The following is an 18,973-nucleotide window of genomic DNA, read 5'->3' as shown; positions in this document are numbered from 1 at the left end:
TTTCATTGTAAGAGTAAGCGAATGGAGAAAATTACAATATATTAATAAAGGAGCAATTGGGCTTGAGCAGGACACATTTCTAGAAGGGACCATGGCTGAAGGTTTACAATACCTGTTAAAATAAAGATAGCTTTTTTAGTCTATATTGATGGAACTGCAGCCAAGGAATGGAACACACCAGAGAGGATGTGCGATGAGGAGATGGAGCGATGAACTCAGCTCATGTGCAGGTTTATAGGCGGATTGTTCCATCGTTGGTCATTGGAGAAGTAGCTTGCCAAGGCCTTGATCCAGCAGTGAATTGACCACGGCTAACAATGATATAGAGTCACGTAGGTAGGAAAATTTAATGAAATAAAAAATATGATATAAAATAAAACAAAAAGTGAAATATTAGTTTTTTCTTTTATTTTATTTTTCTACCTACGTGACTTTACCGAAAGAACCAAAGAGTATGGATTCCTGCAGTCACGAAAGCTTCAAATCAAGATTGAGATAGATGTGCTTTATATTCCGATGGAATGTTTATATTAACAATTAATAGTAGAATTATGAAAAAACATTTGGCAGCCCTTGGAAACAATTAGCTAATTTACTTTCATGAAGGTAATTGCTTAATGTCTCCTGACCATGCACGTACTTTTCATTCCATAAAACCCTGAAATATTTAAAATAATCTCTTAATGTCTTAAATTGTTATTGCCAAGTCTCTAAAACTATAAATTTTTAAGGCATTTCCAAATGAGCTTCACCTTCTGGGTCTGCACCACTTGATGATGCCAAGCCAACAGCGGTGTTTCTATGGATAGACTGGCCCCTGCCATCGGAATTTAGAATTTACACCACTCGCTCAGGACCACCACTGGGGTTGAGCGCTGCCAATATTTTGAGTCCAAATTAAAAACCAAAATAAAACTGCTCTAAGTTTTGTTTTATATCAATGAACCGTTTGTGTTACGTAAAACAATTGATCAGCCTTCCATTCACATGAAAGGGGAACTATTTTAGTCCGTAGCCCAATAGGCCTTCCAAACTTATGTTTGACAGTGGCATTTTCACAAGAAAAATATTGCAGTGCTTTCTATATTATGACTCCGGCTCGTTAAACAAAAGCTGTCGTGTTGCCAGATGTTATTTGCAAGAGAACTCCATGCTAGCCATGGGATCTTGTTCATCACAACAAGCAACAATGTCATAAAAATGTATTGCACGTTGTGGTGAAGCATGATGGGGGGGGGGATAATAAAATAACGAAACACGAATTTTTCTGTCCGCATAAAAATTTAACATTTCAATTAGGCCATCTGTACGTGAGTCGTTACAAGTGTAATGTTACACAACTCTCCAAATAGATTTTCTTCACGTTCTGGGGCGTTTCTTACAGAACTGAACCAAATAATCTCTCTTCCGAACAAGACGTAGTGCAACTCATGAAACCCATCGGAGAGCTTTACAAAATAACCGTTAAAAAAACCTACACAGCTGTAGGTGATATAGATAAAACATTTTCAAACATCTTCTGTGTGCGATCATTGTTTTTTTTCTAGTCATCCGACCGACAGTCGGGGCCACGGGGAGCGCAGCTGGTGCAAGAGGTGGCGGCGCGGATTGCAGACGCCATCAAGCAGCGCAGATCCGGAAGCAGCCGCCACTTGGCAGCTGTCACCAATGCGGACTTCACGCATTCCACTGCAGGTTCGTCAATCCCCTCTCTTCAGTTTGCCCGTCTTCCCCTTATCCTCACGAACTGGGCACTGGACTCACGAGGACTCTGCTAAACCCCCCAGGAGGTGTAATAACTAAACTAGTTTTTGTATTTTACCAGGTAAAGCTCACTGAGCTATATAGCTCTTTTTCAGAAGCGACCTGGCCACAAATGATAGCGCAACGAAGTGGCTTGTCACGTGGAAATTTATATCAGCCAAATACTCGAAACGCATGTTTCTAAATGTGGAGGGAAAATACTGGAGGACCTGGAGAAAAGTTCACACCACCACCGAGGGAGAGACACGTAAACTCCAAGTATACAAGCGTCACTCAAAATAAACACTGCTGAATCCGAGGCAACTGGATGCCTCAAGGAAATATTTCTGTGTTTTAGTATTTTGGACCAAATCTTGTTATGTGTAGTCCCTATGCAATCACTGTATATATGCATCTGAATCCCAAAAATTAAATCCCTCACTCACGACCTGCCCATGTCCACCTTTCCTTATTGGGCAACTATCTTCCATTCGAATACAACATGACGTTCTTACACACATTTTACCCACCTGGTGATTGCTGAATGTGTCCCAATAGGGCAGAGCGCGCTAATTCAAATTAAGATACAGATCTTGTTTGTGTGTCTGCATGTTTGTCCCGCGTGGTGGAGGGAAGGCTCTACATTTGAATCGGCACTCTCCCTCGTTTCTTCCTTCGCTTTTGTGTTTACTAACCGTCGGGTGCGTGCACCGTGTATGTATGTTGAACTTCTTTTGCACCATGTAATGACTTAATGTGAAGGAGATGATTATTCAGCATAAAAAGATGGACCAGAATTTGGGACACTCCATCATGCCCTGCACAGTGGCAGGGTGCAGTAGCGTCTTTAAATATATAAATTACAACTCTCCACTTGTTACAGGTTACTTTTTCTGATGTCACTAAAAGCCACTTAATGATTTTCAAGCTGCATTGCAATAGCATGATGTGTCTTTGACCACGTGGGCACAGTCTGGACCGTTTTTATGCACTCGTGCAAAATAATAGTAAAACATAAATTGGCCACAGATTTCAACACAAGACCCTCCTGGAAAAAAGTCTCATGACTCATTGAACCATCGCTGGATGATATATAAAGGTCTGATATTAATTACCCACGTTAGTCATCACCGTCTATATTTGACTAACAAAATGTTTGGATCTGAGTCGTGATGCGTTGTAATGCGGTTGCTAGGCTTGCGTCACGTTTCATGTCAATAGCACATGAGTGATAACACATTGTGAAATTTACTAGTAAGTGTACGTGACAACAATGACCACGATGATGATGATGAAATGCCTGTTCTGTTGTAAGCCGGCAGCAATAATAGTTGTATTCCTCTTGTAAACAAAGATTGCAGTTTTACTCATCAGAGCGGGCGTGCCGTGTTTCTCAACTCGCTGTGTAATGTTCACCTCGATATTAATACGCCGTCAGGCATTTACACTGCGCTATTACTGTTGATGAAACTAGCGATAAAAATATTCGTCAACGGAGAGATTTTTATACGTTATAGTCAACAATGAATGTCAGTGGACGAAAGTCATCCAGCGTGACCGTAACTCTGACTGCTGCGTACCAAACGCCAAATCGTGACCGACTATGAGGAGATGAAAATCGACTGGTTTGAATAAGATGTCAACTAAGATCGTTCATCATGTCGTTAGAGACAGCAGTGCTCTTGAGAAAGACCAAAATTTGCCATTGGCTATAAATGTATATTGGCTGTAATAACAATTACAATTGGCTGACCTGATTATATTTGGGGCAATTTGGTGCCACTTGCACTGACATTTAATAAATAAGAGTGTTTTACTCAAATGTCTGACTGATTAAGTCGACTAAGAGAATAACCAGATAAAATCCACAGACTTGACTCAAGTTCCACAGCTAGTCAGCAGCTAGACCATGACAAACATCGCAAATGCGCTCACCAGACAAACCACGGCTCTCCCGCCCGCCCCTCTGCCAGCAGACAATATGGTGTTCATCGTGAGCGGCGCGCTGGGCTTCCTGCTGCTGCTGGCCACGCTGCTCCTCTGCGTGTGCTGCATGCGGAGGAGACGAAACCGCCGGTCACCTCACCTCGACAAGCTGGACGACAAGGACAAGGTCATGGAGCCGCTCAACAAGGTCATAATCCACAACCCAATCAGTGGCGGCGGCGGTGGCAGTCAGAACAACAAGCAGCTCGAGCAAAATTTGTGCCGTGTGGGAAAAATGCGGACACACAACATCGAGCTGGAGGAAATCGACAAGCTGGGATTTAGCAGCAATAAAGCGACGCTGGGCTACGGCGCCGGATCGCTGGCCACGCCCGAGGAGCAACCGCTGAGGTCCAAGTTGAATGTGAACAGACCTGCGTACACATGGACGACACAGGTGGAAGTATAGTCCTATACTGCACTGGCGAAACAGACTTTGGTGTCGTGAGCAGCAGCAGCAGCAGTTATACGGACATTGATAACTGGACAGAAATGCGTGCTGTGCCTTTTTTTTTAACGGAATTATGGACAGTCAAGGCTTGTCGCTTCTGCTCTTTATTCACTTTTTACGTGAACTTTGCAGGTTATTCATTGTCAACGTCAACGTCAACGTCGTTGTTGTACCATGCACGTGCCCCATCGAGCATGTGTCCTGCAACGTCTACAGAAAAACTCCAGCAAGTGAACAACTGTCGTGAGCGTAGTGGAGTGGATTTAGACCGTGGAAGAGAAATGAAACAAATGTAAAGAAGAAAGGTTGTGCTTGATGTTGCGCAGTCGATGTTACCATTTTCGTGCTCCTTGGCAGCTTCTGAGAATGCCTTTTTTGAAAGAAGTACACACACACACCACGCGCGCGTGCTGCTTGCTATGCAATCAAATGGGAGATAAAAAAAAATATTGAAGAGAGAAAAAAAATCACAAAAAATATACAAAATGTTAAAGTGAAAAACAACAAAAAGAGGACAGAATGCCCAGAAAACACTGAAGTCTCGCAGGAGACAAGAAGGATGCTTACTCCATGTTTACATGATGGGCAGGATGTATTTTTTCAATCTAGCAAAGCTGAATATATACACCATAGCTAGGCTACTGAACTAAGATATAATACAGAGACTATCCGTCTCACACTGCACTGGTTGTTATTATATTGTTACGTTAGAGGATGTTTGAACTGTTAACCTTGGTAACTTATTTTTTGTGCTTTTTTAAAATAAATATATAATAAATAAAATTACACAAACATGTCTATATATCTCTCTCTCTCAATGTACGCATATGCAGATGGGTTATGAATGATATGACTCGACTTGCGGCATCAGCTTAGAGTGAGTCACAGTCCGTTTGCCGATTGAGGCCCCTTTATCATCATTTTTTTCTGCTCAGCATTTTTCCTCATGGGACATTGACATCGAAGTTCAATTTTGTAGGAAGCCTCAAAGCTCCGACTGGGTAGTCAGGAAGTGCCTTTTAGGTGACCTTTTTGCTGTGTCTGTTGTGGGTTGTATGCGTTGATTGACGATAGACTGGAAAACCCTACCTGGAAAAGGTGTGCGCAAAGCGCAGGCAGGCGTTGGTGTTGTTGTATTATAATCAAAATAACGATGGCTCAATGTAAATACTCGATGTATATTTTAGATCGCTGTATATTGATAACTAAATGTTAATCTTGAAACCTGCATTCCTTTTATTTATTTATATGTCACATAATTGGATGTATTGGGAAATCTTTACTATATTGTTGTGTATTATTGGAATAATATTTTTGGGGGGGGGGGGGTGGAGACAAGGGTTGGGGGGCTTTTAAGTGGCCCTACTTGTGTTTAATGTAGAGCACGGAATGTTATTAATAACTGTAGTCTGAAAACAAGGGTCTTCATGCTGTCTTCTCTGTGCCTTCATGCCCTGTGCCTCGCATGACCTAGCACATCTTCTCGCTTTTCGCTTGCAAAGTAATTATCACTTACGAGACTCGATGGAATTTGGGGGAAAACATCCACACCGACTCTTCAGCTGACTACTACAGTATAAGAATTGAGTGGCATCTGAAAGTCGTCGTATTTTTTATCTTGGAATTAATCAGAGTTTGTCAAGAGTTATTGGGCAGGATTAGGGCAGAATGTATTGTTTTATATCTTGAGAGTAAGGTGATATCAAATTCTCTCATTTCATGAATTCGGTTTGTGTAATTGATGCAACAACAACAAAGAGTGTGCATTGTGTCCACAAGTTATAGCGTTTAGAATTTGCAGCTTTTGAGCAAACTGTCTTGGTGTTGGTGTTCCGATTCATGATTTTAACAAGCTATGTCAAATACACTTAACAAACCAGTAGATGGTAAATGCTGTATTAGCCCGCCATCCACACTTTAGACCGCTCTGCTTCTTAGCAAACCACTGCACTTAACTTCCTTTGCATTGTATACAGTAACTTCATGCTATGTAATGCTACTATAATTAAATTAATCGACAAAGGATGGTGAATTTTAAATTATTCTGGCATTTAAAAAAATATTAATTTTAAAGGTGTTTAGTGTTTTTTATATTACCGTATTATTATTATTGAATCGAAAATGCGTGTGGAAAATGGCGACATTATGTCATTGTTGATACATCGGCTGGGATTAATTAACCCTTTTTGTAAAATGTTATTTACTATTATTATTACTATCCATAGGGTTTCTGTTCAATAAAATAAGAGGCTATAAACATTGGCCAAAATCATCAGTTAACAGAGACATCGGCTTCGATTCATTCTTGCGCCTCATATATATTGATTCTAGGTCTGGTAATGTGTATTGCTCTTGCATCTTGTATTCAAAAGCAAGTCCTGTTGCAGAGATGTAATAATAATTATAATACCAGGTAGGCCTCACTGAGTCCCAAGACTCACCTTCAGGAGGGTCTTCCATTGGGTAGTTTGACCAGTTCCATTAATTATTGTTTCGCATTTAGGAGGACATCAGACTATAACCAGAGGAAACCCACGCATACGAGTGAAAAGCATTTAAAGCTCCACACAGATTCATTCGACAGACAAACCCAACTCATTGAATCTCCATACCTGCCTATACCGATATCACTTTGTGTGATATCGTGATGGTGCCCCATTCAAGAAATAGCCAGGCTGGGTTCTTCCATAAATAAAAGGCTGCAAAATGTCCACATTCTTTCAATTTCTGTCACCTGCTATCACCACGAAGGAATGCTCACCATTCTCCACTGAATGCCTGAATTGGATGCAGACGTCAACTCGCAGAAACACCCACCTAACATTATTCTGCTTCATATCGTTTTCCAATGAACGTGACATGTAGACATGTGTACCAAATATGTTTGTTAATCGCCTTTTTAGACGTAATCACTACATGCTTTCATCTACTTATGAGATCCCACGTGCATGATGTTGAGCAGATAGTGGTGTGTTTTGTCCATATTTCTTTTTTTCCTGCATGGAATTCAATGGATTGAAAATTAAGGAGAAGAGCAGGACTTGTGATGCATTGTTTAAAAGTGGCTGTATCGTTTGAAGCAGGGTCCCAACAGCATTCGGGAAAACACAGTGCCCAATGATCTCTATGCAAAATGAGCACGGCAAACCGTTCAATTAGCCCACAGAGAAACGGCCAATGTGAGTTCCACGTTTGGTTTTATTTTAATGGAACTGGTGCAGCAATGCCAATGATCATTGCGATTAACCACTAACAACGATGATGTATCTCCCCATAGGCTACACCTGTAAAGTGATATTTAAAAGTTTGGAAATCGGATCGATATTTATGGATCTGGAATGTTGCAAAATGTCATGTTTAAATGGGTGCAGGAGATGTGAAATTCTGTTGAGCTTCTCCATGTAACATAGGAGTGGCTACCTGACATATTTGTTTAGCTTCCAATAATGATTGAGTTTCATCGTGGAAACTATAAATAACAAAATGATGAAGCAGATTTTGCTCCTCATATCTGTCCCCTGACGTATATATTTGTACATCCCATCAGCCACATGGCTGATTTGGGATTACATAATTAAATTAGTATTGTATTAATACAAGCAAACCCTGGACCAGTTATGACGTGTCACTGTCTCCTCAGCAGTCAGAATTGCTTCGACCAATGCTGAATAGCCTGAACTGCACATTTTTATAAGACAATGACCGTTTCTGTTAGAAATGGGTCCTGGTTTGATGCAGAATTCTTATAATACACAGCACAAAATAATAATTGAGGTTATTGATAATTTGGCGTTGTGACGTGCTCATAGCATTGTTTGCATCCGGAGGAAAAGCACTGATGTATAAAACGTAGCCAATTTTTTTTTTAGTGAAAACACGAGGGTTGAACTACATTAGTGGTACCGTCTGGTTCATCTCATGAATTCCGCAGAAAAACGTATTCTCATAAAGCTGTTGTCAGTCCACGGACCTCTGCTAGATAAGGTAGATGGAGCATAGATTATTCTCGATCACTTGTGTTGTTGACATGCAGAGATTTCCCCCCCCACACCCTCCGCGTGTATATTGAGACTGATGTGTTATTTTTGTATGGTATATCGCATCTTACGTCACTTAGGAATGATTCCAACATTGAGCATCATTAAAGTATTTTGTATCCAACGAACTGAGAATTCTCTTGTTTTGCTTTGAGATTTTGTTGACAATTGTCGATTGAGTTTTCTGTGTGTCGGAAGAATAATACGTATAATTTACAGACATGTGTAGGTCCACTGTTGGATTAAGGACTCTCAATGATGTGTACTAAACTAAAACGTGTTATTTTACCAAGTAAAAAAAGCCATGTCGGTCACTGAGCCACATTAGTTCTTCTTTGGACGTGACCTGGCCACAAATGATAGCTCAACAAAGTGGCTTATCACGTGGAAATTTATCACAGCCAAATAGTCTAAACGTATGTTTCTAAATGTGGAAGGAAAAACCTGAGGACCTGGATAAAAATCCAAACGAACACATGTAAGCTCCAAATGTACAGACGTCAGGGTTGGAATCAAGCCCACGACCTCCTGCATACCAGGCAAGGAAGTTAACATCTCGCCTCTGCGAGGTCACGTGGGTCATAGTGCAGTGTGCTAACCACTGCCCCACTACTTCCCCCTTTCCATGTAATATCAAGAATTGTATGAAATGCATAAGAGGTTCATGAAAATAGCCGCGGGTGTTTTACAATACTCAGAGGAAAGATTTACACATTGCAATGGATGGGCCTTTGTTTTCAATGACATTGCAGTTTCGGCATCATCCAGCATTTGCTTGACCAAGATATGTAAATTATGAATTGTAGTTTATCGCGAGGTCATTCAAGAATGTCGACTGGAAGACATGGGAGGGATCGGGTTAACGGGAGAGGGTGGTGGGCGTTGCCACATTGGAGATTCCAGCCGAGCAGAAGCGGTCTGCAACCTCCGACTTCGGAGCTGCATGCAGCTCTTTGAGGACTGCTTCGTGGCGTAATGTACTTAGGGTATTTCAAATCAAGATTACTTACGGTATGTATTCACATTGCAATGCGGCTCTTGAAATATTGAGTTTTGTACCGAATTTCGAAAAAAATGGCCCTTCTTGTGATGTTGCTTGCCGACCCCTGTGGCCGAATTGTCACAAGAATTGGAAAGACATTCAAGGAAGTGGTCAGATATGGTCAGATATCACTCGCCACTGATGTTAGTCGTCGCACAGCGCTCTCACTATTGCACCACATTTGTTTTCGTTATTCGCTACAATGTTGCGAGAAGCAGCGTATATACAGGAACGCAATTGGTATAATGACATGCAAAGCTGTTGCGCACATTTGTTTGTGGGATGTACAGTTTCAACTTTCAAGTTTATATTGTCACCAAAATTACCCCCAAAAAATCGCTAAAACCAGTACTTTTCCTACCGATGTTGTGAGTTTTGCACTTTTTGGTCTAGATTGAAAACTCATTTATTTAGAGCTGCTTGTTATGTTTGGTTTGTTGTCCTTCCCCGCACAACCGATTAGCACGGTTGGCTACGTACCAGAGGTGTGGACTCGAGTCATGTGACTTGGACTCGAGTCAGACTCGAGTCATGAATTTGATGACTTGCGACTCGACTTGGACTTGCATAACAATGACTTTGTCCCACCTATGAGATGTGGACTCGAGTCATGTGACTTGGACTCGAGTCAGACTCGAGTCATGAATTTGATGACTTGCGACTCGACTTGGACTTGCATAACAATGACTTTGTCCCACCTCTGCTACGTACGGTGCGAAAAAAAAAGTTAAACATGCATGCATATAGCCAATTACAGAGGCGATACAATGGTGGCAGCAGCAGGCTCAATCGGTCCAGGATCGTCCTTTTCAAGTCATTACAAGAAATGTTAACATATGAAACATAAAACATGTAAAATCAAAAATATGTAAAATCCTCTAAAACAACGTCAAACCCCAACAAGCTGATTAGGAACCTACCACGGTATCTCGTTGAAAAGTATCATTAAGCTGCTGATGCTGTCAACAAGCCAACAATGGTAGGGGCCATCCATTGAGTAGGTACGCAAAAATCTGTCAAAACTTGACCCCTCCCCCCCTCCCTGTACGCACGCGGACTTTTTACACCCCCACCCCCACCTGCGTACGTATGCCTGACGCACCCCCCCCCCCCGAATCCTATAGAACGGCCGATATTTAATCCACGCAGAAACGATCAAGGATTAATGATATTAACGTGTTTAAGCAAACAGATAGTCCACCGCCGGCTACATTAAAGAATTAAGTTGCGTACCTTGGCCACTTATTTTGCTGAGCTGCGTGATAGCTGCAGTCAGGGGTCACGGTGGCACACGAGTCCCACCTCTCCCAGAGTCCCACATCTCCCGGCAGGACTTGTTGTCTGACAGCTGAAGACAAAACCGTTCTGACCACAAATGATAGCTCAACGAAGTGGCTTATCATGTGGAAATGCATAGAAGCTTAATAAGTTAACTAATCTAAACACGAGATGTTGATTCGAAATGTGGAGGGAAACACCGGAGGATCCAGAGAGAAAAAAAATCCACGACTTTGATATTTCGCCCAGGAGAATGCCCTCAAGGTATGCTAACTTGACACAAATGTCCAAGCAAAAAAATTCTACTTTTTCCAGTGATGCATCCAGTCCGGCTGCTATTAAGCAATAATATACGATTAACGTATTTTGGATGAACGTGCCTTGTACTCTCGTGGTAGTGCCTCATGCCGCTAATCCTTATTCCAATACAGCCTAACAGCGTTCCGCAGAGATTAACTTCCGTGGGCACGTCACGTTGTGCAACCAAAGGCCATAGAGTTCATGCTTTGTGATCCTTTTCGGTGGTTGTTTTGTCAGTTTACCTATGTCACGAATGAGGCGTGTTGATGTAAAGTTAGTCGGGTACAAACTGTATGATTTGGGGAGAAAATATGGGGTGATGATGCTGCAGACACAAGGCAAACGCAATGACACATGACCATTTAAATACTGACGCATTGCTGTTTCAGCTGCCAAAAGGGACAGAATCATCTCGATAAATGTGTGTATTGCGTCATGTGAGTGTAAATTAATACCGATTAAATTTACCAGAGTAAAATATGCTTCAAATGAATATGCCTATTTTAATACCACCTAAATTAATGTACAGTAATAATACAGCTCTATTGACAATCCACTGCCGGATGTAGGCCTCCCCACGGTGTGTAGGTTATGTGGGTTATTTGACCATACTTCACCAAACTGGTCAGCGAGGGTTGATGAAAACGGGAAGCAACATAGATCTGGCAGCATAGCAGTACAGTACAATAATGGATTTGCTACAGAACGTAGCCCCACACTCCATGACAACCTGTTTGTGCATGGTAGTCACCCATAGAAATAGTATCCAGGCTGAAACCTGCTTAGCGTCTATCATATATGATGGGATTCGGTGCGTTTGGTCAAAGGTTAATGAATATAATACATGTCTTGAATTGGGGAAGCTTATTTACTTACATATAATATGCTAATATGTTATTACATATACAACATGCTGCCATATATTTGTCCAAATTATACATTTAAACTCCAACGCTCTTGTGAACGCTCGATGGGACCTTACCCACTGAAAGAGGGTGGTGCTGGTTGGTTTAAACTGTGTCACCGAGGGCTGTGGTACAATGTGCACAGAATGTGGAACTTGTTTCGAAGCAAGTCGGAGCATGTTACACTGGCCAATCCAGACGAGCCACAGTAGAAGGGCAGCCTCGGTTCAGTGCTAAATTAACAACTGCGTCTGTGAACACTCGGCCCACCCACTCGTCTACGCAGCAGGCATCGCAGCGCTCTCAAGTCAGAACATAAGTCTGTGCGATGTGCAACAGGGTGGCACTTTACAGTCCTGGGTATTGCACAGCACACACAGTAAGCGTGGAACCATAGGTCAATTAACATGACATCCCTAGCTCATTGCGCATGCATCAAATTGCATGTGTAGTGACATCGTTGCATGTCACGATGTGAAGCCAGCCCATGAGGGGCACGGCGCGCGATCTATTGACATCACGGACACCACCGAAGGCGGATGCAGTACCGACCCTAGCCGAGCCCGAGGGGCACGGACTGCCAGCAACCAGTGGCACCCTGGGCTGGGTGCAGTGCCAGCCCCACAGGAGAGGGTGCGGGGGGTGCCGGCTTCGGGGAACGGGGTTCCACGGGGCCATGGCACTCTGATTGACCCCGGAGGACGCGTGACCGGAGGCGTCTACCCGGGGACCCCCAAAACTGGGGGGACCACGTGTCAAGGGGAGATCCTGCCCGAGAGTTCGAGAATGGGGTCGTGGCTAGGGGCGGAGCGAGCCCCGCCACAGATGATTAAAGCCGGTCTCCCAGTGGGACCGGCTGCTGTTGTGATCCTCAAGAATCTACGTCTACGCCTACGTCCGAAGACAAAATCAACACGGGACTGGAACCACGCTGGGGTCCCGTCCGTCGTAGCTACTCCCAGTGTAGTTAGCCTGGTGGACCACCACCATAGGTGATTATCTGGTAAAGAGGCAGTTACTCCTTTGTGTTAGGTGTTGGTATTCATATATGTGTTCCCTCCAAACAGTACGTCTGAGTCTCCGTTTGAGCCCACTACACATGTTTAAAACAATTGTATTTGTTTTGTATCGGTATATTTTGCAAGTAATGCGTTTATGTTGCCCCCAGCAGCCACTGCGAGGTGCTGCCATTCAGAAAACAAATTTAGAAGGTGGCCACGTGGCTCACAAGTCAAACTGCTGAGCTCGGCACCACCGAGTTTCTGGATTTGAATCCGGACCAGTGTGGCGAGTTGATGGTCTCCGATCAAATCACGAATGCACCAAATAAACGTTACATCGGGTTGTTTGGCTGAATTCCAGTTATTAGAATAAACATCAGTTTGCGATGCAATGGACATTACTCACTTTGGGGTAGAGCTGGGTCGGAAACTGATGCCTCTTAGTTTGGATAAGGGGTCACTTGGGTTTTCAGACGTAGTTCCGTGATGTCGCCTTCCGTGGGCCATTCTCTAACACGGATTAATGCACTGCTCTGTGGCAGTTCTAAATGAGTTATTCGTCCCATAGGATGACTCTGATAGCACAAATCGGGATAAAATCAGAGAAGGCAAAAACGTTCTAAATTCTTAAACCAATCGACAACAATTCATGGAGTAGTTAATTAATCAATCTACCCATAGTAAGCCTACTCTGTTGAATTCAGATCCTAAAGAAACTCCTGGGTCGTGACACGAAACGTCGGACATCGTGCTGAACAACACGTGCCATAACCAGAAAAAAACACGCGGGAGAGTCGTGCAGCGCTACTGCGAAGAACCTACACGGAAATATTTTATTGCATCGAGCTCCCCAATTGATTGCATTTAACTGTTTCGGAAGTCCCGTGTGATGCAGGTGCCTCCATGCTCTGCTATGATTTGTAAGTCGAATGGGCTCGATGGTTAGGTTTAATACACGTGTTCCATGTGTGCCCCCATTGACATTGTTTTATAACTTGCAGGCCTCGTGGATACTGGATGCCTATGTGGAGGTCTCTGGTTAAATCACACACTTGGGCCATTAAAGTCTAGTTTATCACTGACTGGGTCTGCTTCAGTCAGCAATGTTGATCCGTGCAATATGTCTCTTACTCGGTGCAGTGTGATACATTCATTTAGCCAAATTTGATGTGAAAATATTACTACTGTGTCAGCAATGTGTAATAAAAACCGTTAAGTCCAAATGCAGTGACAGGATGGAATACAGCAGACTGAGGGCAGTCTGGTTTTTGTTATCCATCCTTCATTCCTCCTGAGTGTTCCCAATCGTACAAGACAAAGGTGCAGCCCTGCAACTTCTTGCTCACGTCACTGCTGGCAGAAGGGCCTCCAATAGCTGGAGAGTCCCTCTCTACAAGAGGGCATTTTGGTCTACTCCTTTACCCTTGGCCAGATGTCAAGTAAAAGGTGGGAGTACCGACACTTCATGCCACCACATGCGATCTGCCAGCTGACTAACTGTGGTGGTACCCATTTATACTGCTGGGTGGACAGAGTTGGGAGGGTATTGAAGAAACGTGCCCCATGGTTTAAATCGGCGTGCCGGAAGATCGAACTGGCGACATCTGGATTCCACGTTAGGCGCAACTAACCTTTCACCACAGCAAGAACCCTTTGCAAATGCAGTTGGTTTTGACAATGCAGAACGCGAAAAAAGTGTATGCTTGTTTCGCCTCAAAAAATAAAACGAAGTGCAGTTCTCGTCCACAAATAACACAACCACATGAGGTCAATTGCCATATGTATGTATTTTTTACTTTCGCACCGTATGTAGCCAATCGGAGTTGAGAGGGAAGAAACCACAGCCATTCCCACCTGTGTCAGGCACAGAAGGGACCTTAAATCCGAGACATCCCTGATTAAAAACGATAACAATAGTTGAACTCAGGCCACACTGCCGAGGCCGGTTAGCATGTGTTTTGATGCTCCAATATGGCACAGATGCCGCACTGCAGTGAAAGTGACAGAAGGCAATTCCTGGTAATTCAATGCGTGATAATAGCACGCTAGGCGGATGAATATGTGATGCCGCCGCCACGAAGCCGTTCGGCAGGCGCCCCATCCCCGACCTCGCCACCACCAAGCAACGGAGCCAACCCCTCGTCCCCCTCACCTCACCTCACATGAACACACCCGCACGCATTTCCCCCCCCCCCCCCCATAGAGCTGGAAGGGAAGGTAACCTGATCGACCGGTTTTTATCCGAGAAACCCTTATCGGGATTAACTCTCACGGTTTCCGGCGATCAGGGAATTGGACGGCCTCCCCCGACGCTACGTTGCACCGCGGCGCTGCGACCTGCCTTAAGATGGTATGGCCGCGGCGAGGGGCATTCGGCCACCGCGGTTGAAGCGCATCCCCCACACACACCACCCACGTGTCGACGGGGCAAGCAGGGGAGGGACGGGACAGCATGAGTAGCGGGACCGCAGGGGCTCTTGCGCATAGTCACGGATGGTTGGGATAATTACGCTTGAGCGCGCAGGCCCCATTGTTAGGGAGGGAAAGGGATTAATTAAAATGTACGCCGCGCAACGCCGCACACTGATTAGCATATCACAGGCGCCCGGAACCGCGGTGCGCGTGCCAGAGGGGCGCGAGCCCATTGTTCAGAGCCACATCCCTTTGAGGTAGGGAGGATAAATAGTGGGCGCAAAGGGGAAATCGGGCTCTCTCTTGACTCCAGCGCCAGAGGACCAGCAGCAGCTCCAGCCAGCGACCCGGACGTCCGTGCGACGCACCGAGGTACGCTGTTAGCACAAGGATCAGCGGACCGCCGTGGCCACTTGACGGGGAGTAAGGAGGTAAAAGTAGGATCATAGCCGATAAATAGAGAATAGATTCAGGGGTGGTAGAATAGGCCAGCCTCGTCGACTCAAACTGATTTAACATCAATTACCAGGTAGCAGATAATAAATCATTAATAGCGAAGCGTGGCCTCGCGTGATCTTGTCGAGCAGTGTGAGCGTGTGGGTACGCGGGTGTACACAGTGGTTCGCCACGTGAGTGAGCGCTGCGCGGAGCTGAGCGCGTGGGTGAGCGTGTGTACACAGTGGTTCTGTAGCGCTGCGGCTCGCCTCGGGGGAGCGCTGCGCAGAGCGGTGCGCGAGTGGGTGTCGCGTGTGTTCACTCCGTGTGTGATACAGGTGCGCGATCATAACGCGAGTATTCAGTGGTGAGTGAGTGCCGCGGAGAGCTGTGTGCGTGAGTGCGCATACGTTCGTTACGTTTCGGATACGGATGCGCATTGGTAACGTGGTTATTCGACGTGGAGGCGAGTGCCGCACAGGGCTATAGACGGGCACACGCTCGCAGTGTGCGAGAGCTGTACGTAGTGGTGTAAAGAGGGGGAGTGCGGCGGTTGATTGATGATGCTGTGCGCACGTATGCTCGCAGCGTGGGAGCGCGGCGCGAGGCTGCAACAGTAGGGGCGTCGCGTTAGAATGCCGGCGAAACCCTAGCGGGTATTAGGGAGGTGGGGTAACATAAGCGGAATAGGGGATGATGGCGGGGGGGAACCCGGGGGCCAACGGCCCCCACAATCGAAGGGTCGCGAGAGATAACGATGGCCCGGGGAGGCCTTCATCCAGCAGTGGATGGATAATTACTGCTGCTGATGATGATGAAGAACAACTTGTAAATTATGCAATGGGCATTGTGGCTCATCATAAAAATGCCCACAAACTGGATTGCACATTTTCCGTTACTGTACGAATATGGGAATTGGACTGTATTTTTAAAGTGTAACAATTTATCACAAATACCCTACCCAGCCTATGCATATACGTCTGTGTGTTTGTTCTTCTTCCAACTGTGTACCAACGGTAGGGCTGTGGTTCTGGGTAAATTGATAGAACTCAGCCTGAAGCGAAACGCAGTCGCTGCCAACAATCGCCTAGTGAGCTCGCTTAACACCTATAGAACGACTGAAAACTTCAACCACATGTCATTGTCATCATATACACTCCAAAGTATTTCATCCTTCGGTGCCTTCAGAAGGTGCTAATTTAACCCATTCCCCCCAATATTATGATGTGTATATTGAAACAAGATGTGTTTGAAAATCTCCCTTCACGGGTCTTTTCTTTTGCCATTTGCAGGTGTGTTTGATGAAGTACCCTCTATTTTGATGTGTAGTGGCGTAACGTGCGCAGGGTTGCAAACAGCGGATGCATTCACGCGCAGGGTTTGCAAACAGCGTGTGCATTTCAGGGCGAGCAGGTGCAAGCGTTAGGACATGGGACAGCCACCAGAGAGGCGCCAGCAATTGAGGAGAGAAGCGATAATTCGGTGGGTGCATTTGGGGACAGGCAGGTGCAAGCGTGCAAACACAGAGTAGGTGCTGGAAAGACGGGAGATGGAGACGATAAGGGAGAGAAAGCACGTGCAGGAGTCGCCGCCGAGGTGCCGGCTTAATAGTGGGCAACTGAGGACCCTTAATGAGGAGGGGGATATAAAGGGGTGTGCGGAGGACACGGGTTGAGTTGGTTGGAGCTGAAGGAACGAAGAGGACAAGAGCCAGAGACAAGAAGCCTGGGACCTCGCCGTCCACACCTCATCCTCCCCAGCGGTGTTGGCTGATCCCCCGCTGGGGGCACGGACGAGGTTGGAAGTGTGAGAGAATGCCGACGGGCTAGTGGAGTATTCAGTGACAGGCTAGCGGAGTAAGAGGGAGAGAGAGGTCCAAGCAAGAGTGCGTTGTGTAAAGAGTGAGGAGCATCCGTGCAGGATGCGAAGTAATTAAGTGACACAGGAGAAAGGCTGGCTGTCCATGTGAATACAGCACGACAGATGTATTAAAGGGCTTGGCTTCAAATGCAAGTGGTTCCTGTATGATTGTCCTGGCTGTTTTCGTCAATATTATTTTGCTTTGTTCTTTTGTAATCAAAGCATGGCAAACATTGTGATTGAGCCCTGTGAACATTACCTTGTTAACATTCTAATCTTCGTCAGCCATGGTCAGGTCCCTGCTGGGCGAGGGCCGCTGCAATCCGCCGCCATCTCTCACTATCTTCTGTCGTACCAGTATCCACCTAGCGCCTACGCACGAGCTGGCTTTCCCGCTCCGTCTCCGAGTTTGACGTACTCTCGGACGGATGCCTTGACTGCCACTATGTCATCATTAGACCTCCTTTTCCAGTACCAAGATATAATCATAGGGTTTTTCCCCTTTTTTCTGGCAACAATACTGAAACCTTTTTTACAAGGAATCATGTGTGCGTTAACCACAATACTTGTGGTCAAAATGCAAACAAAAAACACTGATAATATGTGCATTGTCCTTGAAACTGATTGGTCCACACCAGACGGCTTTCTTTTGAGCCTCGTCTCATTTGGTGTAAAAAGGTTTCAGTTTTGTTGCCAGAAAAAGGAAAAACCCTATTATTTTATCTTGGTACTGGCAAAGGAGGTCTAATGATGCTCACCCCGAGCCCTCATTACTTTGATAGTGCATTGTCTTTGAGCTGTACGCCTTTTGGCGTCCTCTGATCTAGCACCGATTGAGACGAGGCTCAAAAGAAAGCCGTCTCTGGTGTGGACCAATCAGTTTCAAAGACAATGCATATATTATCAGAGTGTGTTTTTTTTGCATTTTGACCACAAGTATTGTGGTTAATGCAGACATGATTCCTTGTAAAAAGGTTTCAGTTTTGTTGCCAGAAAAAAGGGGGAAACCCCCCTATTATTATGCCACTATGTCATTATTATTCATCATACGTTTCCTGCCCATGCCCCACTTACTTTTCTTAACTGTTTGAATAATGCCATGATCCTGCGTATTTGCTCTCATTCGTGTGTTCCTCTTTCTGTCTCAGTCGAATTCCAAACATGCATCTCCCAAAGCTCATTCGCACTCATCAGTGTTTGTTCCATTGTTTTATTTTGTAATGACCGTGTTTCTAAACAATGTCACAGCAGATTGTTACCCACTGATAACAATAACGTTATCCTTTAGAAACATTGGTATGTTCCTTTTCATTAGCAAGTTCAGCTCTCCACAATCCCATACCTGTAAACCTCTTATTACATACCAATTCAGATCATATTAGTCACCTTATAAATCCTTATAAATCTCAAAGTTCATCCAACAAAGTCCATCAAAAGAAAGAAACACAAATAAATAGACAAACACTTTTTTGCCCATATTGAAACGGCTGTACGCCATATGGACCTGAACACTCAATTTCGCT

The 18,973-nt window shown here is 44.8% G+C and overlaps 1 protein-coding gene across 2 annotated transcripts in view; it reads left to right on the top strand.

Moving 5' to 3' along the window:
* LOC144937049 (protein jagged-1-like) overlaps window positions 1-5,480 on the top strand; it is a 119,333-nt gene extending 113,853 nt beyond the window's left edge. The window contains exons 25-26 of one of the 2 annotated variants that reach the window (XM_078864284.1): window positions 1,548-1,695; window positions 3,720-5,480. In XM_078864284.1, the coding sequence (XP_078720410.1) occupies window positions 1,548-1,695; window positions 3,720-4,138 (567 nt within the window). In that variant the 3' untranslated portion in view covers window positions 4,139-5,480. Of the gene's footprint in view, window positions 1-1,547; window positions 1,696-3,716 lie in introns of both variants that reach the window. The other variant, XM_078864283.1, reaches the window with a different exon arrangement.
* The last annotated feature ends 13,493 nt before the right edge of the window (window positions 5,481-18,973 follow it).

The sequence above is a fragment of the Lampetra fluviatilis genome, chromosome 18 (assembly GCF_964198595.1).
Source record: "Lampetra fluviatilis chromosome 18, kcLamFluv1.1, whole genome shotgun sequence".
NCBI lineage: Eukaryota > Metazoa > Chordata > Hyperoartia > Petromyzontiformes > Petromyzontidae > Lampetra > Lampetra fluviatilis.
The sequence above is the reverse complement of the archived record's forward strand: the minus strand, read 5'-3'. Positions and strand labels throughout refer to the sequence as shown.